At 39.1% G+C, this 23,368-nt stretch overlaps 3 protein-coding genes across 3 annotated transcripts; all 3 read left to right on the forward strand.

Moving 5' to 3' along the window:
- Positions 1 to 660: 660 nt before the first annotated feature.
- LOC116693858 (protogenin B) lies at positions 661 to 16,078 on the forward strand. Its single transcript, XM_032523083.1, has 19 exons — positions 661 to 727; positions 1,190 to 1,489; positions 4,578 to 4,722; positions 4,891 to 5,024; positions 5,127 to 5,423; positions 5,693 to 5,852; positions 5,966 to 6,213; positions 6,859 to 7,023; positions 7,304 to 7,609; positions 8,493 to 8,678; positions 10,444 to 10,539; positions 10,646 to 10,832; positions 11,054 to 11,181; positions 11,352 to 11,522; positions 11,965 to 12,147; positions 13,086 to 13,209; positions 13,297 to 13,435; positions 13,571 to 13,678; positions 13,776 to 16,078. The coding sequence occupies exons 1-19, from the start codon at positions 661 to 663 to the stop codon at positions 14,187 to 14,189; spliced, it is 3,558 nt and encodes a 1,185-aa protein (XP_032378974.1). The 3' UTR covers positions 14,190 to 16,078.
- A 1,031-nt stretch (positions 16,079 to 17,109) lies between these two features.
- Positions 17,110 to 20,039, forward strand: rsl24d1 (ribosomal L24 domain containing 1). The gene is made up of 6 exons (XM_032523162.1): positions 17,110 to 17,285; positions 18,481 to 18,594; positions 18,677 to 18,749; positions 18,855 to 18,918; positions 19,075 to 19,160; positions 19,536 to 20,039. Exons 1-6 carry the CDS (start codon positions 17,205 to 17,207, stop codon positions 19,607 to 19,609), a joined length of 492 nt encoding a protein of 163 aa, XP_032379053.1. The 5' UTR covers positions 17,110 to 17,204; the 3' UTR covers positions 19,610 to 20,039.
- An 823-nt stretch (positions 20,040 to 20,862) lies between these two features.
- arpp19b (cAMP-regulated phosphoprotein 19b) lies at positions 20,863 to 22,553 on the forward strand. The gene is made up of 3 exons (XM_032523163.1): positions 20,863 to 21,127; positions 21,690 to 21,812; positions 21,904 to 22,553. The coding sequence occupies exons 1-3, from the start codon at positions 21,083 to 21,085 to the stop codon at positions 22,072 to 22,074; spliced, it is 339 nt and encodes a 112-aa protein (XP_032379054.1). The 5' UTR covers positions 20,863 to 21,082; the 3' UTR covers positions 22,075 to 22,553.
- The last annotated feature ends 815 nt before the right edge of the window (positions 22,554 to 23,368 follow it).

The following is a 23,368-nucleotide window of genomic DNA, read 5'->3' on the forward strand; positions in this document are numbered from 1 at the left end:
TGTTTGGATAAGGAAAACACCCCTAAAAACCTGTTCAACAGGAATAATGGGGGAAACCTCATGAGCAGAGGAGGGATACGTCTTTCAGGAAAGACTTGCATTATACCTTCTATATAAAGTAGACAGAAAAAGCATTAGTGAAATAACAACAAACAGAATGTGAAAATTATAGGTAGGCTAAATCAAGTGTGAACGCATGAAAACATGTGGATCAGAGAAGACTACTAGAAGCTACTTTTAGATTCACCAGAAAACCTGTAAAATGTTAGTAAGAGAAATGACAGATTACACATAGAAGAGGCAAAACTCAATGACACAAAGTTTAAGTTAAAATGTGCTTAAAAGAGTCTTTTTTATTTATCTCGAATTACGTGAAGATAGATACAAATTATTAGCCAACACAGACCACGTTTGGTTAAAGTTTCCAGGTCCTGTTTTGTGACAATTCTTTCCTGGGGCCCCTGGGGTCACACTTTGCATCTGGACTGTGCTGCTGTGCTGTCTGCGCATGCGTGAGGGGCCGGGGGGAGAGGGGGGGGCTGACAACCCTGTAGAGCCTTTGGTCCTCCGCTGCTGGCATTAGTGATTTGGGGATATACGGACAGCACGCAGGAGAGCGGCTGTTCGCGGTGGAGGAAAATGACACAATAATCCGGATTAATGGCAAAGTTTAAGATGAAAGTCTACCCGGACTGGCTCTTTTTTGTTTTGTTTCTTCCTTTATCAAGTAAGTGTCTTGTTTTAGTTTTATGGGCTGACCTGATATGTGGTCCGCGCACAAACTGTTGATGGCAAAACGTTAACGTTACTGCTGCGTAACGTGAAAGTAAATTAGGTCCGACTGATTCGGATGCTGACTTTATGTCTACTATTATGGCAACGAATATTAAAACACCATCACCTACCATACATCACTGTTTCTGACAGATACATGCTTTTTTTATCAGAATAGCACATCATGAGCTACATCAACGTATTGTAACCACCGTAAATACAGAAATTAATGTCAACAACACCATTCTGTATGCTGCTTTATGATTGTTTTCTGTAAAAATAAATGTAGTTTTCTTGTAATATTTAACTACATGATCTGTAGACTGTGGTATGTCAGATTATAACTAGAGTTATTGTTGTGCCGTAGTTTTCCATTGCTCAGAAACATACTAATGTTCGAATTCTTTTCCTCCAGGTGTTTTGTCTTTCAGCGAGTTGTCTTTCATCACAGAGCCCAGTGATGTTACCTTATTACCAAAGGACCCTGCTGTCCTGGACTGTCAGGCTCATGGGCTGCCTCCAGTCACTATCAAGTGGCTAAAAAATGGAGTTCGGTTGGCAGAAAGTGAGCACATACAGTTTCTGCCCAACGGCTCCTTGTACATACCAAAGATAAAGCATACCAAGGAGGATTCAGATGAAGGATTCTACCAGTGCCTCTCCCAGAACAAATATGGAGCTATCCTAAGCCAAAGATCACGTCTGACTATCGCAAGTAAGTATGGAGCTTAGAGTGAAAGGCATTCTCTGAAGCTAACATGGACTTTATTCCTGTTGTCCACTGTTGTGACCAAGATAAGGATGGCTTAAACTTGTTGGTGATATACACTTTGTGGTGTCAACATGCATGCATTAGAATGGCAAGTTCATGGGTTATTAACCTGGAGATGGGAAGCAGATGTACCACCACCCAACCCTCTTTTTTCTTTACTGAGGAAAAACCTCTAAAGTCTGGGTTTCCTTGTTATTGGAAGTTGTTCAGACTTGGTCATGCTTGAGTTTAAAGCTGTCCGTCCAGTTATACGATCATTTTAAGAGACAGTAAAAGTTAGATGGAGAGTCAATCTAAAAGCTCATAAATACTCTATAAACAGGCAGCCCTGAGTCTGAGTAAACTGTCTTTTCCTTCAAGAAAAACCCCTTCCTTTTTCCCTGTTTTAAGGAAATGTAACTTGCATACTTGTGAAAGTAAGAAACATTGGCAAAAAGTTAGAAATTAGTTTTCTCTAGTTTGTGAGATTGCATTATCACTGGGGCTATGTTCACACTGTGTGTAATTGTTGAATGGTCTGCTACACAGAGGAATCTCTGAAAGGACAATTGCCTTTTAGCCTTTGTTTGGAGTAACCCTGACCGCAAAGAAGAAAAGGCTACTTTTTCAGGGCATTTATTTGTCTACATATCAGGGGACTGGACAGCTGTGTCTATTCAATGGGCCTGGTCTACCATGGACACTTTTCACAGATCCTAGAAAGGATATCCTATGACTGGTGTCATAGAAACTAGCATGGCTTTCTGAAGTATACTGACTTTGACACTGACACTGAAGATAAAAAGTTTGGGGCAATATGTCCCAATACTCCAGAGATTGGGGCAAAATGTCCCAATACTCTAGAGTACAAAACTATGAAGATCTATATCTAAGATATTTATAAATATTAAAATACAAACAGGAAAACAAATTGTATGAGCGTTTAGACCCACCAGTTCTACTCTGACAATGTTGTTGCAATTTTGTCTGTTAAAGGGCAACACAAAAACATATCAATTTTCTATTGGATGACCACATAAAAACCTTCAAAAGTCAAGTTTGGCCTTGCGTCCAGCCTTTGTCAGTGAAAGGGTTAAAGGTTTTTGGTCAGCTGTAGGCGGGGAGTGGAGGATGGGCCTTCTGTGTGCTCCCCTTCTGTCCAGAGGTCCTAGGGGTCAGGGGTGACCAGGGAAAGGCTTTGTGATGTCACAGGCCTGCTCTGGCTGGGCTCCCCTGCTGTTCTTTCTCCCAGCCCACAATCCCTTTCACTAGATCAGTCCCTGTGTTGCCCTGTCAAGCATAGCCCTTTTGTTAAAGAAAGGCCAGTTTGTCATGTGATTGAACAGGCCTGATATTCCAGTAATAGTGATGATCTTTTCAAAACATATTTACATTCGGGAGGTATATTTTCTTCTGTTCTATGATTACATTACTAGTTTTAGCATCTCTTGGTGTCCAATATCTGTCATATATTTCTTACAATATCTGCAAAATAAGCACATATGTGCTTTGCTATTATAATTTAATACTACTGTATGATTTGATATAGGATATAAACAGAATACAAATCACAAGGTTCTCTTTTGTAGACTAATGGTAAACTGACTTTGGTCTGGTCCCAGTTTGGGCTAAAATTGAATACACAGGGCCTTGAAGCAAACTTTGACCTTTTGTGAGAAACCTTTGTGCTGTTTGACCTAGACATTGATTTGTTCTTTATAACAGAGGTGACCATATTAGCAGATCAGTCTGTGCTGGCCCCACCCACCATCTACATCACTGATCCCAGCACGAGTGAAGACGATGTGTTATCTCCCAGTGGAGAGTAAACAAACTTGTTTTTAACTCCTTACCAGGTGCTGAGGGCATTTTATGATGCTCACCAGTCAGCCATATTGTCTGGACACAGAATAGGTGCATCGTTTCCGACTTCATGTTCATTCTGACCATTGGAAGAAAATTAAATGTATTTTGGCATAGGAATTGGTTGTGATGTACTAACCATAAAGCAAAATCTACTGCCATTTCAAAGGATTTAGTTTAGCAAACAAACCCTAAAGAATCATTTTTTCTGTCCCAGGTTAAGGCTAATCCCCTAACACACTTCACATAAACAGGGTTTCCAGTTTATTTGTGTAATATTTATGAGATTAAGTCTTGAATTAAATGATTGCTCTTTCATGTGGATGTCCCAAAGTTCAGGTTTTGAATGTGGAGCTTCAGTGGAACTACAGGGTATTGATTTTCTTTAACATATTATTGACTTCCTGTGAGTGAGGGGGAAGGGAGAGAGTTATCACCTTAATTAATGAAGGTCATTGGTCATATTTTTCTGCAAACAAATGCAGATTGGGGGATTGCTCATTTCCGGTGATTATTGAAAGACCTTTTGGATACACATAAACAGAATGTGACTCAGCAACTTAATCACAGTTGTTTCAGTCATTTTAAAGCAAGTATATTTATAATAATTAATCAATGTCTACATAAGGTCTTAGCAGAACATTTATATATAGCTGTAAAATATGTGCTACATAAATCTGACAAAATGGCTTATTATGCCTCAGTGTAGTGTGTCACCCCTGACTTCTGCAATAAATAGCTTTTCATTTATATATTTGATTTTGATATTTTTATATTCCCAGTATTTGCTGAAAAATCCCTTTCAATGTAAAGTGAATTGATTTGTTTGTATCTATAACAATATATTATTCAGTGCCATTCCTCAATTGATCCATTGATTGGACCAGCTGGTCAGTATGGGACCTGATAGCTCATCTGCACACAAGCAAGATCATGGTGTCTTAAAAAGCTCAATTCCTTTCATAATCACTTAACATCGATCAAAGTCATGTCTTAGCATGCATAATGTGTAATGTGTTACCAACTGTTGAAAGAAAACGCTATACTTAGTAAGTAACAACCACAAATAACTGCAAAATAAATCAGTGGAACTAACCATGTCTCAACAAATACTCACACTTATAAATTAGGTTTAGTTGAAATATTCTACTGGTGATATTTTGGAGTTGATCAAGTTTTTTTTTCACAGGTATCTCAAAGTTTGTGTTACATCCTGTGCCTATGCTGGTGACTGTGGGCTTAGTGGCACGGTTCTCCTGTGCTGTCACCTCCAGCCCTCCCGCCACAATCACCTGGGAGCTCAACCAAAGCACATTACCATTACAAACAGACAGGTACCTGCAGACACGCCTGGAGCGATTTTAGCCACCATTAACGTTTAGTCCAGTTGTTTTGTGAACAGCATGTTGTTTTTAATCCAGTAGTTGCTCGTAAATGCTTATACTGTGTACATACAGTATACCCGCTAGTCTGACCCTAATGTAACCATTGTATGTTCCCAGAATAACGGTTTTGCCAAATGGAGTCCTTCAGATACACAATGTGCAATTGGAAGATGCTGGACAGTATCGATGTGTGGCATCTAACATTGGTAGCCTTTTGAAGAGTAAAGAGGCCACACTGACAGTCAACCAAGGTACAGAGACAGCATTAACTGGATTTTAGGAATGAGCATTGAGCCATCACATTATATAGGGAACGCTGAATTGATTTTTAACACTGTCCTCTTCTTTTTAAGGTGTTGACCCTAAACCATCTCAAAGGCCCAGAATCATTGCCGGACCTCAGAATGTCACAGTTTCTTATCACCAAACTGTGGTGCTGGAGTGTATGGCCACAGGCAATCCCTGGCCCATCATCTCCTGGAGCCGTGCTGACAGTAAACCCATCGATGTGTACAAAGCCAAAGTGCTGGGCAATGGGAACCTGGTTATTACTGATGTCAATTCCAAGCACAGTGGCGTGTACCTCTGCAGGGCAACCACCCCTGGAACCCGCAACTACACTATTGCTGCAGCCAACCTCACAGTTCTAGGTACAGTTACTCTCAAGTAGTTATTCAGCATTGGTTCTCAGACTACATCTCCAGGTCTTCTTCTTATATTCCATATGCCATTACACAACAAAAGCTTTTGCAGACGTGAACTAAGTTTTATATTCAGAGAATAATTCCATACTTGCTTGTAGAGAAAGCAGTAGGTGCAAGGTTCCCTACAATTAGTGTTTTGTGGGTAAATTAATTGAAAACAGTACACGACAATAGACGTGTTTTTATCACTTGTCTTTTTCACACCTCTGTTTCAGTGCCACCATCCATTATCGAGAGGCCCGAGAGCCAGACCCGTCCAAGAGCAGGCACTGCCCGTTTTATGTGCCAAGCAAATGGTGTGCCCCCTCCACGCATCAGCTGGCTAAAGAATGGAGAAGACGTTCACTTAAATGGGAGGATTAAGATGTACAACAGGTATTGCAATCAAACATAACTAAGTACCATGTAAAAAACCTTTCTTGATTGAGTAAAATGAAAGTTCTTGAGTTTAGTACTGATTGTTAATACATTTTTTAATTGTTTCACAGTAAATTGGTGATTACCCAGATCATCCCTGAAGATGATGCCATCTATCAGTGCATGGCAGAGAGTGAACAGGGTTCTGTCCTGTCGTTAGCTCGCCTTATTGTTGTCATGTCCGAGGACAGGCCCAGTGCACCAAGAAATATTCATGCTGAGACCATCTCAAGCTCTGCCATCTTACTGGCCTGGGAGAGACCTCTCTACAATGCCGACAAAGTCATTGCCTACTCCATCCATTATATGAAGGCTGAAGGTGAGACCCAGAAAAATCCAGTTCATTCTTTTTCAGGTTTTTCATTTGAGCTTAAAAACACTATTTGTGAACTGGGAAGGTGTAAAAAGATCCAGGATGGAAACCACAATACGCTATCTCACTCTCTCACATGTGATCAACTTTCTTTGGTGAAGGCCATCTGTTGTTACTGCACAGAGCAGAGGTCAAGGAGGACTCAGAATGGCAACTTCACGGGAATAACAACAGGCTTAGCCAGTCCATTGTCCACTCCCCAGCTCATTCTGCTTGCAGTTAAAGGGACAGGGTATCATTTTAAAAGCCTCAAATTTCTTGCAAATCAGTCACATCAGGAGATATTTAACTTTTACCATTACATTGACAGTTAAGTAATTCTATTAAGTCAAATCTGCCTTTGTGCTAAACACATTTGTAGATGTTTAATTAGGTTTGCTTCAAGAGGCCTGGAGGCAGTTATGTGGCTGTGGCTTGTGTTCCAACTGTTTATATAAAAGATGAGTGACACTCAGAAACTACAAGCATCAAGCCTGTTAAAACACTGACTGTTTACATGGTACATGCCTGGCAACCTTTCATAGAAGCCCCTTCTTCTTTGGATAATCTTAAGCTATTTCCTAACCTGCTTTATGATCTGCTTCATGTCAGGTCTAAACAACGAAGAATACCAAGTTGTTATTGGCAACGACACAACCAGCTATATCATCGATGACCTTGAGCCTGCTCGAAACTACAGCTTTTACATCGTGGCTTATATGCCAATGGGAGCCAGTCGTATGTCAGACCAAGTCAGTCAACACACCCTGGAGGATGGTAAGCAGAGAGCATTGAGACTCCCAGCATTCCTTGCAATAAATCACTCTAGTAGTTAAGCTCACATGCATGCAAGTGATGTGAGTACAGAGCACATTTTGAGAAGAAATAATTGGGCTGAGCATTCTGTTGTTAGAACAGTTTTCTACTCACAAACAGCAATTATGTGTGAATAATAAACTGAAAATAGTTTAGCGTTTTGCCATCATGTTTATATTCTGAAGAAATTCATAACCACATCACTGTCAATGATATATATTTTATACTTGTCTTTCTGCAGTGCCTTTGCGTACCCCAGAGCTAAGTCTGACCAGCCAGAGCTCAACAGATATTCAGGTGACTTGGCAGCCACTGCCCGCCAAAGTGAGTCGGGGCCAGTTGTCTGCATACAAACTATCCTATCGTACAGCTGCGGACAGCACTGTCACCTCTGTGGAGCTACCTCAGAACAGCACTGAATATCTGCTGAAGGGCCTGCAGCCTGACACCATCTACCTGCTCCGCATGGCTGCAGCCACCCGTGTCGGCTGGTGTGAGCCATCTGCATGGACCTCACATCGGACACCTAAGACATCCAGCAGCAAAGGTAAACCTACAGAAGGCTGAAAAGGAAATGTTGTCATACATTTTTTAAAGCTAGAGATGCAAGGCTGTGTTATTCTTATCTAGGCAATCTCATGTAATACAATATCATCACATGGTTATATATAAATATATATATATATATATATATATATATATATATATATATATATATATATATATATATATATATATATAGCAGGGTAAGAAGCAATCAACAATTAGACGCTATTGATCACAAAGTGCTGAACATGTAACTGGCTATGCTTTTGCATTTGCTACATTGTTGTTTTGCTGCTCTTAGAATACCAGGAGGATCACTAAAGCTCATGCAGAGTGGCCAGCCTATGACTGGAGTTTGCTCTTGTAGCATTGTCCCACAGTCTTTGTGTTGGTTACCCAGGAACCTTTGCCCTTCACTGTCAGTGATGTGAGAGTGGCCTCAGTCACGGGTCATAAAGAGAGGGCCTCAGGCATCTATGTGGTGGAAAGAATAGCCTCTTTTCATGGCCTGGTGTGTTGGGGGAGGCTGTTTGTCCAAACACCAAAGCTGGACTTCTTGTTTTCAAAATTTGGCGTGTATATTTAGGTGATGTAGAGCTGCACAGCAGAATTATAAGTATAGTTATGTTTTATTTGAGAGCAAGGTTAGAACATGAATACTAGTGAATGAACAGTATTCTAAAATGTTATGTGTATTGGTGCCATAAGCAGCTTAAATTATAACTTTGTCACACCCAAGCCATTTTGTTGATGAGATGACCTTCCATCCATCCATCCTATTTCTATTTTCTGTGTCCTGTTATTTTTTTGTTCAGTCCTACTTTGTGCTCAGCAATATTTTGAATATGTGTATTGATCCCATGTCTGCTGTCTCTGCCCCATAGTGCCTTCAGCCCCTACTCTTCAACTTGAGCCGCTTAACTGTACCTCCATTGTGGCACGCTGGCAAACCTCCCCACAATCTATGGCTGTTCAGGGTTACCGCCTGTGTTACCATGAGGAAGGCCAACCAGAGCAGCCCATCATCAAGCTGCAGGCTCAAACCTATACCTACACTATCAGTGGCCTTGGTGAGTGATGCACGCTTGTTGTCATAGCTGTCTAGTTGTGAAATGATGGGATAGTGGAGTGAATGAAAAACATAAAATATTTATATTTGACAATAGTGCTTTTCTGCCATCTAGACCTGTAAAATTGGTGTAGAGACAACAGAGAGTGACCTCACTCAAATGGGTCCCAATTTAATTCAGTGGGCAGTTGGAAGCTACATTTGCATTTTCACCCTCTGTCTTGATCAATATGGGCTGACCCCTCTTGCCTAACCAGCAGCCCCTTCCAATCTGGCTGTGGTTGTGTGTGAGAGCAGGCTCCCAGGGTTAGAGGTCAGGATCCAGATGTCCCTCCCACCACCGTTTCCCATCCTAAGGCTTGCATAATTACCCCAGGTCATTGTGTTCTATCCATGGCCAGACCTGCCCTGTAAGACCCTGGCCACTACCTCCTTTAACTGGACATTGAAACACACAAACAAAGACCCCTGGGATTGGTCAAAGCTGGACCAAGCCACTGACCTCTAGCTGTGACAGCAGTCCTGGATTAGGACCCTGCCCCCACCGGTCATCTGTGCTGTTTATTTATATAACCCACAGCATGTATGAACCAGAGCCATACTGATTAAAACTGTTAACCATAATCATTTTGTCTGATGTGAGAATTTAAGCACAGTGTGGTTCCTGCGCATTTCATACTCAAAAAGGAGATCGTTAACCGTTTTTTGTAGTAATAACTTGCTAGATACCATGTAAAACTCTTCAGTATAATTCAATATTGACAATCACACAAGCTGCTAAATATCACTGATAAGTTCTGTTTTGGAGTCATGTTTCTTTCTGTTTTCCTCCAAGTTTAAGACTATAACACAAGGCCAGTAGGAAGGATGTGAAAGGGGGAACAAAAGGGGCCCAGCTCCTCTCCCACAGTCCTGCGCCCAGATTCCTTCTGTTCTATCATAGCCTGACCTGGTGACCCGAGTCAAACCCCCCTAGTCCCATGGGCCTAGGACCCCAGCAGCTGAATGCTGCCCCTGGCCCAGCCCCCACAGCAGGCCTGGACACACAGCCTTCACTGGTCAATACCCATAGGCTGACCTTTCACACTAGAGGCATAAAACAAATCTCCCTAAAAACGTCCCCATTTAAGAGCTGATGCAATGGAAGCTTCTCAAGTTAAAATGTGTTTTAAATTGATTTCATTCTAACTTTGATTCCATATTTTCAAACAAAAGCTTCCTGTCCCCAGACCTCAATGATCTTTTGATGCTGTTTAACCAGTACTGGATCCCGCCTTATTTGTCTCATAATTACTTTGTACTTTAATTTTATCTTTTACCTCATCTCACCTTTGTTGGTCCCCTCAAATTTTGTGATTTGTTTGTATTGTGTTTTGAAGACTACCTAGTGCCGATAGGCTTTCATAGCTGTTGATCTTTACATGCTTTCAAAAGGGAATGACAGTATCATAGATACTATCATATCATAGAGCTTGTTGATTGTGTCAACATATTTACTTGGCCTTGGGTCTGGATGATCTTTCTCATGCTCCTTACACATGACAATGCGTGATAAATGAGAGGTCCGGGTGACTCAGGAGACCTTGCATTGTCAATGCATCACTTTTGGTATTTTAATGATCTTTCAGGGTTTAAAATTACCAACCAAACCCTCTATTGGATTATTTATTTAAAGTAATTTATTGTAATATCAGTTTGACCAACCTTCAGTTTTAGTTTTAGCAACAAGGGTAGAAATGGCTACAAATTGATTATTTGTGTTCCAGATCCAAGGAGAAAGTATCATGTCAAGATTCTGGCTGTCGGTCAAGCTGGAGATGGCTATCAGACAGACCAAACTATTAGTACTCCAGGATGTGTGTGTAAGTACTGTTCTCTGTTGCTTATTTCAAAGGTATTACAATTTATAATGGAATTCAGAAATTTAAAAAAGTGACAAAAATATGCATTTTGTTTTCCATTATTTAGCGGCTAGAGACCAACTGGAAGTAGCTCCTCCACCTCCAGACCATGTGACTGTCTTGGCCAACAATTCATCTGCAGTGTCTCTACGCTGGAGCCATCCTGCTTTCTCCTCTGGAAAGGCTGTTAGCTATACAGTCCGTTGTACACCTGTGGGCACCCACAACGCCTCTGCTATACGCTACCTACAAACGTAAGCTGAGAACGGCCAAAACATTCAGTATTTTACCTCTGGCATGGAAGAAAAGAAGATTTTTTGATTTGGTTGCTTAGATATGTTTGTGATATTACACTGCACGTTTGCAAATTATGTGTGGATGCCGCCCTTGTACTTTTTATCATTGGCTGTTAGTTAGTCACTCTGGATTATTGTCTGCCAAATGCTCATAGCATATGAATGATGTCTGTCCACAGTACCAGACAGAGTGTGATGGTTCAGAATTTGGATCCAAACACTCGCTATGAGTTTGTTGTGCGTCTCCATGTGGACCAGATGTCGAGTCCCTGGAGTGCTGTTGTTTACCATCAGACTCTGCCAGCAGGTAATAAATTGCTGTAAATTACTTATCATTTTGCCCTGACTATGTTGCTGTTTATGTATCCCATCATTTCCTCAACCGTCCAGACTCAAATCAGATAACTGCATATTTCTCAGTAAATTTCTCAGCAAGTATTGTGGAATGTACTGTGAATGTGGTTTCTCTATGCACAGCACCTAGCCAACCACCTGGAGGAGTGCGTGTAACTCTGATCGAGGATGACACTGCTCTGGTGTCCTGGAAGGAGCCCACAGAGCCCAATGTGGTGGTTACACGCTATACCATCCTGTACGCTTCCCAGAAAGCCTGGATGGCTGGACGCTGGCAAATATTACAGAGGGAGGGTAAGTTGTGGACTGGATCACGTTATTTGTAAAGTCAGTGATGCAGAAAGTATTTTTGGGGAATTATGTGTCCCGGCACTACCTCTTACAAACACTTATAGTAACGGTATTGCAATTTTAGACAGATATACTATAGCAGAACATCACGTAGATAGCTAGTTGAAACGATGAAGTAATGCCATGAAAGAGATTTTAGAAATTCCATTAAGCACTATAAACTAACCATTGAATATATTTAAAGCTTTTGTATGCCCCATAGTGTGAGTATTGGAATGTTGTAGGGCAATTTTGAAACAAAAGTTGTTTCCAGGAAACATTTCAATATATTTTACCCTGTTGAATGTGTATCTTATAGGAACCTTCTCTCACCACAAGTTATAGTGGATTGTATCAGTTTTCTGTATTTCTTATTCTTGCTGTGTGTTTCTGGTTTTGTTTACAGGAAGCCACACAATGGCCCTGCTGGAGAAGCTGGAGGCGGGGAATGTCTACCTGGTGAAAATCTCTGCCTCTAACCAGGTCGGTGATGGGCCTTTCTCTAACATTGTGGAGCTGGCACTGAGGCGTGGGAACACCCACCGCAGCAAGAACCCCAGGCACTCTGCCAGCTTCCCACATACAACAGGTAAGCATCAACACTATATAGAGCATACAATATAGAGGCATCTCATCTTGATGAGTTGCTTTATTTGTAATATATCAAGCTGCTAGTTATGTGGCATTAAGTTTATAATAATAGTAATGTAAAAGTAGAGCCATACTTTGGTGTTAGTGTTCGTAGCTTGAAAAAGAGATGGTTTGAATTTCTTTCAGTCTATAATGTAATATTAGGTTTGGGATGCCATTTAGTGTCTCTAACTAGCCTGACAAAATCTTTGCTAGCTTTGTTAAATCTATGTATCTTGTGTTGGCAAAAGTGTATTTTTACAGTGAAGTGATATGAGTATAAATAAGTAAATGAAAGTTCCTCTATGTTTTTTCTGATAAAAGCTTAGTGTACTTTTTAATGGACGTCAAGTCCTGCACACAGTGTTGACCATGAACTGCAAACAACAATAGATGAATGTGAAGGTTTGTTAAACAGCAGTTTCTAGACTGACAGTTAGGGCTGAGCGATATGGAGAAAATCACATTTCAAAATGTTTATGACCAAATACCTTAATATTGAAGACGCAACGATATTGTAGTGTTGACTATTGGTGCTTTCACAAAATATTTACAAAATTAGATTTTTGAGAAATAATCATCAGTAATGTGGATAAAATGACTAAGTGGGTAAAGGCAAATAATAAAACAGTTAATGACAACTTTACTGTAATGCAGCCTTTAAAACAGAAAAAGACAACACCTATGCCATATTACAATATCCAAAATCTAAGACGATATCTAGTCTCATATCACAATGTCAATATAATACTGATATATTGCCCAGCTCTACTGACAGCATTAACTTCTGTATTCCTTCAGCGTTATCGCTCCTTTGTGTGTTTATTTATTTTCTCTAAATAAGTGTAGCTAATGTGTAATTATTTCCTATCTGAAACACTGTTGTTTATCTTTCAGTGTCTTCTGATGGTATCTACCACATAGACCAGAGGTCTATGACAGGGATCATTGTTGGTGTGTGCATCGCCTTGGCCTGTATTGTTATGTGTGCCTTAATCCTCATCAGTAAGGGCAGACCAAGGTAATAACCATAATTATTTGTAATAATGAAAAACATAAACAATTAGTTTTTTTCTGACATCCGTTTGCATTATTATCTTTGTAATAGAAAATCCTTCAGTCACAAAGTAATTGCTGTGGGAGCTGCTGAAGGTCCACATGCTGGTTTGTCCCTGCCTAATAACCACCATACAGAGAATGCTGAGGCCCTCATACCCATGAAAAGTCACCGCTTTTTAGATGCCAAGGTGAGATAAAGTGATGGCCTTTCTTGTTGAAGAAATAGAATTTTAGGTTTCACAGCTACGTATGTTTGATGTCCAAAAGAGCACAGAACCGTAACAAAAATCTATAGCTCTCATTCATTTTCTTATTTGTCCCAGGGTGGAGCTAATATGGTCATAAATAGTGCCAGTCAAATCACCAGCACTAATCAAAGCAAGAGATGGCTGCTCTTCAAGAAGGCAATAAGGAATTCAGCTGAAAGTGATGTAAGTGATGCTACATTATTCTGGTCAATCAGCTTTCTTTTCAGTCCGATTCCAGTTTTTAATCTTAATTTCAATTTTGTCTTCACTGTTTCTTTAGGCTGAGAGGAAAGCCAACTTGTATGAGGCTGGGAAAACTGTTCTGAGGTATGAGGGGCAGTTAGGTTCAGCGCCCCTGCCACCTTCGTCCCGAGAGATCATCTACGGACCTTATCACTCAGAGAGCTCTCACTCCAGTGAGGGCAGCCAAGAGACGGGAGACTCTGGACACTACTCCAACGAAGAAAGCAATGAAGAGATGAGCAACCCTTCAACCAGCCAAAGCTCCAGACCTGAATCTTTTGGGCCTGACAATGGTACCACTGTAGCTGAGCTGAAGCAGTCTTTTGAAGTGGAAAATGAGAAAATGCTGAGCCATCCTTTCCATCACACCGCCCCTGATGCTATCCGGTTCTGCTGCACCTCAGAGGGTTCTCATCCTGCCCTGCACACATCCCAAGCAGTTGGCTCCTGACATCGCCCAGCCTGGATCTACTCCACTTCTACCTCTTGGCTTACTGAGTTGAGCCCCTTGTTTATTTTTTGAGGCACAAGGGATCAGGGAGCCAGTCGCTGCGATGGACAAAATGTGCTTTTGCTTCGGATCTACCTCAGGATTTTGTATGAATGTTTTTTATAACATTTTATTTCCATTTTTTTTCTTTCTACCTGTTTGTCTGTGTTTGGTGTTGTCTGTCCTAAACCAAAGCTCACCCATGATGAATGTTAAAAAGAATGTCAAAAATGTACAGTGATACATTTTCATTACATTGAATTACTTTCCACTGGAACAGAGGGTGTAATTGGGCCCTGTTGACTGATTATCTACCTCTGTGTTCTGTGTATACATTACTACCTCCTTTTTACCACATATTGTGCAGTAGAATCTCAGACTCTGGAGACAAGGTGAAAATATGTCATTGCCATGTCTGTTGGGGGGTGTTATTATCTAGAGGTCCTCGTTTTTTCATTTTTTATTCTCTGAACTTTTTATTTTCACGGTTGAAAGAGCTTTCGTTTTCCATTGTTTGTCTTTGAATGATGTACGTTGTGTTCTGAAAATAAGTGCATTAGATATTGTCAAACTATTTGAGCTATCATACAATATCGTTTGGCATTTCCAGTGCACTGAACTCAAAGCTTTAACATGGCCTTAATATCGAAAGGGCTTTGCATACTATAGAAGAAGAGATCCAAAGACGGGAACAATTGTACCCAAAGAGTTTTTTGATAATACAATAGATATTCTAATGCAACCAAAAATATAGACATTAAGAGTGCGTTTGCCAAAATATTATTCTTGCCAATGATGTAAATTTCCCTTAGAATGGTGGTTTGAATGCTTTTCTCAATGTACATTTTCTTGATGCTTTATTCAGGTGAAAGCTTTATCACAAGTCTCTCCGGCTTGTGTTCCATTTGCCTTGTAGACCATTGCTTAACGCAGCGGTGATGCCGATGCTATTATCCAAAGAGTTGTCTCCTTCCTCAGATGGGTGTGGCTTTTCATTCAATTGATCCTTGGTACTATAAGGTGGACATTTTTGACACAAGACCAAAGATCAAGCTTGTCCTGCCAATGATAGATGATGATATTTATTCTTTGTTTAGTGAATCATCTGTTACCGATCACCAATATTGCTGTATGGGGAAGAATTCTCTTTTACTCTCCATAATAATTCCTGTCCAGGTGTGACAATGAAGGATTCTGACTATCAAAATGGAAACCCTATGTGGGAAGAGCAACATAATCAATTTTTATATCTTTGTAATACAAATAATCCTAACCAAAGAAATTTGAAGTCTCTGTTATTTAGTGATTTTCTTTGGTTTTCATTTACATTATTTGCATTTAAATGTGATATAATTTCCAATGGTTTTGATTGCTAGAAAAGCTTTTTCACAGTTTTTTTTCAAAGCTTGAAATGTTAAACTATTCTGCTGTCTTTTTATCACCATGATATTTTACCCGAATGATACTTACGTAGGTTATATTGGAAATTCTTTTAATTTAGATTGTCTTTTTAGCATGATGTAAACAAAACATTTCCCAATTTAAATGTGACATTTTAATAAATGAATAAGGCTGGTGTCAAGTTAAAAGTTTCTCTGTGTAATGCATTAATATAAAAGGTTAATTTTTAGAGCCACAGATCATTTTCTTCCTGACTCAACTCAGATTCCAAAAATAGATTTACACTGTAGACTTAAATGTTAATATTTAAGTTACATTTTTTTACATTTCTGCTTTTAAATACAAAACTACATCTTTTAATCCCAAGTGAGCATCAAAACAAATGTTGCAACAGACTTTTTTGATACTCTCGACATGATCCCAAATACTAGATAATAAAATTGTTTTTGAAAAATGTATTTTGCGTTGCACTTTTTCTTCTTGGGTTTGTGTGTGTGTGTGTGTGTGTGTGTGTGTGTGTGTGTGTGTGTGTGTGTGTGTGAGCTTTTTAAATATTTAAGAGAAAAGTTAAGATGATAAGGAATATTGAATAACTGTTTGAATAACAGTGTGTAAGTTTAAACAATAGCAGCGTGTTAGAAACAATAGAATGGGCTTTAAGATGGGTGACAAACTATGCAATTGTTTACCAGATGTTCAACAGTGAGTAAAGGTTTTAATCTGGCTGTCTTCACCCACCTTTTAAGCCTTTTTATAATGAAGAGTTAGTTACAGTATTTCTTCTATGTTGGTTCATTCACCATGTACAAATACCAGCACATCACCCTTTTGTTACAAAGAAGACAATGCAGCTTGATTCACTGAAAAAACAATACCTAGAGGTGGACACAAATATGTGCACCAATGCAAGTCTTCCTCAAACCTGGGGAAAACACTGAATGTAGTGATGATGGATATTTGTCAATTATGGATTATTAAAAAGACAGGCCATTATGAAATAAGAACAACGTTTTTAAAAGGGGCATATCACAATAAATAGCTCTCTACTGAAGTAAAAGTGAACTCCAATAAAACTGCAAATCAAAATTTGAAACGAAGAAAATGTAATAGTAATGAGTTAGGTCATTACTTTATTTTACAAGTTAATGGTTTATTTGTATACTTTACTCCTTTTATTCACATGGTTATTTATTTCATAATGTCTTATTTTTTATATATATTCCAAATTTAACACTCATCATGGACTGTATAAAAAAGGTCAGAATGGACAATGTGAGGTAATAATATCCTTTGGTTATTTTCCACCATACTCACTTTTTCGGCAAGAGAAAAGTTTACAACTTGATTATTAATGTAAAGCATTTTAGTTCCAAAAAGTGGCAGCAATACAATCTTATGGATGCCGATTGCCGTGAAACTCTGAAATTGAAAGAAGAAACGTTGACCGAGGGTTCAACAGGGGGCAGTCACACTCCACCAGGCGCTTTCAGCTGCCGTTGTCTAAGAAGAAGAAGAAGAGGAAGACGGGTGGTCTTGTTTTTATCGGTAGTCGCACGCAGCGTCGCTGCTGTGAAAATGCGCATCGAAAAATGTTATTTCTGCTCGGGACCAGTGTATCCCGGGCATGGGGTGATGTTTGTACGAAACGACTGCAAGGTATGATGCTGTGTTCCTGCCCGAATAACCTTGTAACTTGAACAGAAGCTGGTGTTTGACTGTCAGGCTTCGTCCGTTGGCTAGCTGGCTAACATTAGCTTGCTAACATAACGTGCTGTAGCCGCTCACGTGGGATCAAGACAAGATTTTAGTTTCAGACAGACTGTAACAAACTCAACGTTATGATTAATTACCTCCGTGCGTAATCATTAAAAACGTGGAGTTGAAACACATGAATTGAACATAATATTTTTTGGAAATGTTATCCATGCTGCCTTGAATCAAAATCGAGTTAATGAAGAGCCCGGACATTTAGCTAGCAGGGCCTTGGGTTTTCGTTGTGGAGTAATTGTTGCGCCCTCGCTGTGAATACGGGGACACTGTGGACAAATCAAACACCCCCACAGTTATTGACGTGAACATTATTCTATCTTTGTGAAGCTTAGATTGCTGAGATTGTGTCAGCGATATTTTTAAATGTATGTATTGTTTGAGGCCTCGATATTACGCAGCATTAGTTGTTTTACAGCAGACAGTCACAACAAAGATAAAAACAAACTTACCAAGGGTGATATTCAAGGGCTAATAATAATCTTTTCGAGAGTACATTTTATAGTCTTAGGTCTCAGCTGGACACATTGTAATGGCCACACTGTTTTCTAAACCTTACCTCAAACATACCTTTAGAATTTCTTTACCGCAGTTACTTACCACAGAGGATTTCTTTCTTTTTTCAAATCTGTTAAGTGTCTTTGAGTGTTGAAAAAAGTGCTATATAAATAAAATGCATTATGGTAATACTGGTGTATCTGTAATAAGTCAAGTCAACATTGATGTCAATTCTGTAATGTGTGCCAGACATTCAGATAACTCGAAAATACGTTTCTCTCCAACCCAATATATAATGCGATAATATCTGATGATATGCTGGCCGATATTAATACAAATGTATAAAGATTAGGCGTGTGTACATTTCAACAAATGCAATATCAAAACTTCGGAATGTTTCAAATTTGCTCCTCAACTTTATAAAACCATATTATATTACAATCCCAGACTCCTTTTTAATTCCTCTGGCAGAAAAAAAAAATGCTTACAGGTATACCTTTTAATACCCATTTGAAGGCCTGTGGATTCTTCTTGAGTTCAACCTCAAATTATGTTTTTTTTGTCCCTTTTTTTTAAATATATGTAGTCATTCAGATTCTGCAGATCAAAATGCCACAAGAACTTCAAGAAGAAGCGTAACCCAAGAAAAACCAGATGGACCAAAGCATTCAGAAAGGCATCAGGAAAGGAATTGACAGTGGTGAGTTGTTTATTCATGGAGCAATATCTCTGTCATACATTTGTTTTACTGTTACCTATCCAACAAACATGCTCTCTTTCAGGACAACGCCTTGGAGTTTGAGAAACGTAGAAACATACCTGTTAAATATAACCGGAATCTTTGGGACAAGACAGGTAATGTAGAATTGTATTTCTTACATATACAGTTACTTGCTTTGAAAATGTTTTGTCATTTTATTTTTGAACTGAAGATTAATTTGTCACTTTTAATTTATAAAGTGGAAGCAATGAAGAGGGTTGAAGAAATCAAACAGAAACGACAGGCAAGATTTATCATGAACAGGTGAGCAAACCTTTTTGTGTTCATTCTTGGGTGTATCTTTTGAGTTAACTTTTTTGCATCGTACATTGGCCATTTCATTTCAAACAATTTTTCCACAACATGTCTGGTTTTGACAGTGTTTGGCTCACCTCTTACTGTTTTGTCTCCACTTTATAGATTAAAGAAGGGCAAACAGTTGGAGAAGGAAGAGGCCATCACGGAAGTGAAGAAAAATATTCACCTTATCAAAGCACCACATGCAGGTAAGACTTTTTAAGACTCAATAGTATAGGTAACAACCAGGTTATACATCAGAATCTTAATTATAATTATGTACAAGGAATTTAAATTGGTGACAATGATTTTGCAAACTGCACAGCACATTGCTTTTTTAGTAGAAAGTAGACAATGCAACTTAATACACTAAATAAACAATACCTTGAGGTGGACACAAATATGTGAACCTATGTGAGTCTTCCTCAAACTTTGGGAAAACACTGAAAATATTGATGGATATTTGTCATTTATAGATCTTTAAAAAGAAAATCCATTTGGGGGAAAATAAAATACTCTATAATGAATAGGATTAGTCTGTGATTTCAGCATTCTTCAAACTCTCTCTGCTTTGTTTTTTACAGGAAAGGCCAAACAATTGGAAGCCAAAATGGTGCAGAAGTTACAAGAGGACGTGGACATGGCGGATGATAACTAATCTTATACCCAAGGAGTTTTGTTTGTGTGGTGACTTCTGTGAGCAAGTTGGCCTCGTACTATATTGTACTTCTGCTTTGGAATAAAATATCCAAATGGCTGATGATGGACACAGTAATGCATTCAGTTTTGTATAGCTGTATGAGGACTAAAAGCATTGATCTAATAAAGATCTTCCTCCAAAGCAGCAGCGATTATCCACATAACTCCCAGCAATTTTTTTCCTGTGTGTAAAGAATTTACTCTATCCTGTTGCATAGTAAACTGTATTACAGTAATGCCGACCATGTTAAAAGGTAACCAACAAAAATGTAATAAACATTTGTTTTTCTATGACTTTGACCCAATACAACTATGACCATTGCTAAATTAAAATCTAAGTTGGTGCCATATCAATAAAATGTATTTGTCAGAAGTATGACAAACTATAACAAATTTTACGTTTACTTTTTAATTTCTCGTGTTGATTGTGTTAGTATGAAGACCATTATGGAGAAAGACAGGTTGTCTGCACTTACCTACACTGTACACAAATGTAATGTGTGGAATTTAAGCACATCATTGAATAGAATTTACATGTCTAACATACTGTAAGTGTAGTGTTTGCTATCAGCAAAAAACAAACAGTTGGCCTATGTTCATCATGTCAGTCCTTTAACCACAAGTTATCAGACCAACTGATTCACTAAATGAAAAATGCATTTAAAAGTGCATTTGTTAAACAATTTTACCTTTCCTATAACGGTGTGGTAAATCTTTGCGAGTAGAGGCATACTGTCTCTGATCTTGTCCCCCCCCCCCCCCCCCCCCCCCCCCCCCCCCCCACCAATACAGTACAACCAAAAGTATGGATTAAGGTGCTTTGACTAATGTTGTAAAAGTTAGTCTGATTACCGCCTTTGATAGCATGTGGACTATTGAAAAGAAATACTATGAAAAATAAATGCATAACCTTTATTTTCTAAATGTTTTTAAAAATGCTTACTAATTGATCTGCCTAATGTATAGATTGTGTTTTACTGAAGCAAGAGTCAATAGAAAGTCTTAGGGAAACGTTCATTTTGGGTGAAACATTTTCACCATAAAATGTACAGATGAAGATTTGGTGTCCATGCACTTTCAAAGCATAGAGGCATGAATTAACGCAACATGTTGTATAAAAGCACATTGCATGTCATCTCCTTTTTAATGCGATTTTTACTGTACAGATTGTAAAATTATTGTAGAAGACTTAAGGTAATATTTAATACTATTGTCGCGCTTGACACTAAAAGGATCTGATGGTCCCAGTCTGCCTCCCATCTGCATCTCTGGCATCGATTCCTTGGCCTGTTGCTGGACAAGCTGCATGACAGGCTGCTACCCTCGCCCAGTCTCTCTCAGTGCCACCTTTTATCTTCCAGAAAGCTGGTTGAAGGGCTAACGTGACGTTACACCCGCAGTTTTGCGAGCAGAGCAGGGATTTAATACAGCTATGTCCGAGGAATTTGACGGAACGAGGACTTCGGAGGAACACCAGGTAAATTGTAACGGAGACGAACTGCTATTTTAACTGACGTTGGTTAGCCAGTGCTGCTAGCACGTCGAATCTGGTATATTACTAGCATGCGGCTAGCAGCAAGCTATTTAGCTAGTAGCTACTCTTGGCTAATGTCATCAGCGATGCTGCCGCCAAGTAATTAGCTAGCTGATTAGCTCCTAACGTTAACTGTCAGAGCAAAACAAAAAATCCCGCTGTGTTGGCGGCCGGTTAGTATCTTAGGTAGCCACAATCACTGGTAAATTGATTTGATAGCTTAGCTGAAATTGATTACTGCTCTAACGTTAGCTAACTAGACATGCTAGCTAAGTTAATTGTCAGGATTAATGCTAGTGCAAACACCAGTTGGGAGTTTTCCCTCATGGCGACGCCTACATATTGTAAAAAAAAATGTTTTAGCTATACTAGGTGTAACTGCTGCTGTCATATTATGTTTCAGTTTTATCAATCACTAATGTCGTATGCACTTTTGACGAAATGTTTTCGCCCCTCAAGTTAAGTCGAGCATTTTCCTTGCAATCACTCTGTGCTCTTTCTGCAGGAAATGGAGGACAAAGTAATCAGTCCAGAGAAAGCGGAGGAGGCCAAACTGAAGGCCAGGTATCCTAACCTGGGAGCCAAGCCTGGAGGCTCAGACTTACTCAGGAAAAGACTTCAGAAGGGGGTACGTTTTCCTACCTAAACCTGTCTAGCTCCACATTTAATATATACCAGCCTTACAATGTTCTCACTTTTATATCTTCTCGTTTGTCCAGCCAAAGTATTTTGACTCTGGTGACTACAACATGGCCAAGGCAAAAATGAAGAATAAACAGTTGCCATCAGCACCAACGGAGAAGACTGAGATCACTGGGGGGCACATCCCAACACCTCAGGACCTGCCACAAAGAAAGACTTCAATCGTGGCCAGCAAACTGGCTGGTTGATGGGTTTTATGTTTACTGTTTTGTTTTCATTCCAACCGCCACTTCATATCTACCTGCCGTTTACATTTCTGTTTATTTATCCCTTTAAATGTATTCTCTATGAACAAGTTATGCATCAAGCCAAATTCTTGAGAACAATTGGCAACTGTCAGGCACCGACTTGCCATTTATTTAAATCCAACAAAAAATAGAAGCTGAAAATGTTTCTCAAGATCCTAAAAAAGACTAGTCATTGATTATACAATTATTATAAATATGAATGGAACTTAATGCTATCTTAGTCTCAAATAACATTTTCACTTTTAAGGATATATGCCGCCATACACATCGCCTGTCTAACAGCAGCCGAAGAGCCTGTGCAGAGGAATTGTTACGCCATGTTGCTGATAATTGCAGATGAAAAATGGAGTTAGGACTACAGACAGTTTGAATTGATGTATGTGTGAAGAATCTGTAATTTACAGATTTGCCTTTCTATTTGCAACAGTTTTGAGTATTCATCTGCTCATATGGAGGCATGTCTGTTTAAATAGTGAAATGTTACATAATCCTTGGTTTTTGTTTTCTAATCCTTAATTGTTGTGTCCCTTCCTCACTCTGTGAACCTGTTTAATTCTGTACTTTCAAAGTACTGAAGATTAGATTACATATATATACACACACACACACACACACTTTGTAGCCAGTTGTATTTTAATTAATTTTAGTGACATTGGTTTGCAAGGACTTGCTGCTGGTCTCCATGTCATCCTGACCTCTAAAATGGCCTTAAAAGTAATGAACCGTTGTTCCTCTTGAGCAATATTTGCTCCCTCAGTGAGAATCTTAGTTATAAATTGCCTGAAATGTCTATCACTGTCTGACTGGAATCACTTAGGATTTTATGGAAAGAAACTCCCATGACATGTCTGGAGTGTGCATGTACATTTACTGTGCAGTTGCACTGTGCCATTTGTTTGTAAATAAAATAGTTTTGCATAATATCTTAAGTACACTTTTTTAATTAATTGTGTTCTTGAATTTATTTGCTCAAATGTTACTTAAACTACCTGCACTAAGAAAAAGCCCACTTTATGTTGCACCTAAAGTAGAAACCAAAGAAGAATTAAAAAAAAAAAAATGCTTTCAACCATCGTTAAAGTATTCTAAAAATGTCAGAATCTTATACCCATTTGTGTATTTTCAGTATATTAGCCAATTTTTACAAAAATATTCACGTTTTCCTGTTATTAAGGAACATTTGGTCAAGCGTCGGAATAATTCCAACACAAGGTGACAACAATGGATACTTGAT

This window comes from Etheostoma spectabile, chromosome 8 (genome assembly GCF_008692095.1).
Source record: "Etheostoma spectabile isolate EspeVRDwgs_2016 chromosome 8, UIUC_Espe_1.0, whole genome shotgun sequence".
Classification (NCBI taxonomy): domain Eukaryota; kingdom Metazoa; phylum Chordata; class Actinopteri; order Perciformes; family Percidae; genus Etheostoma; species Etheostoma spectabile.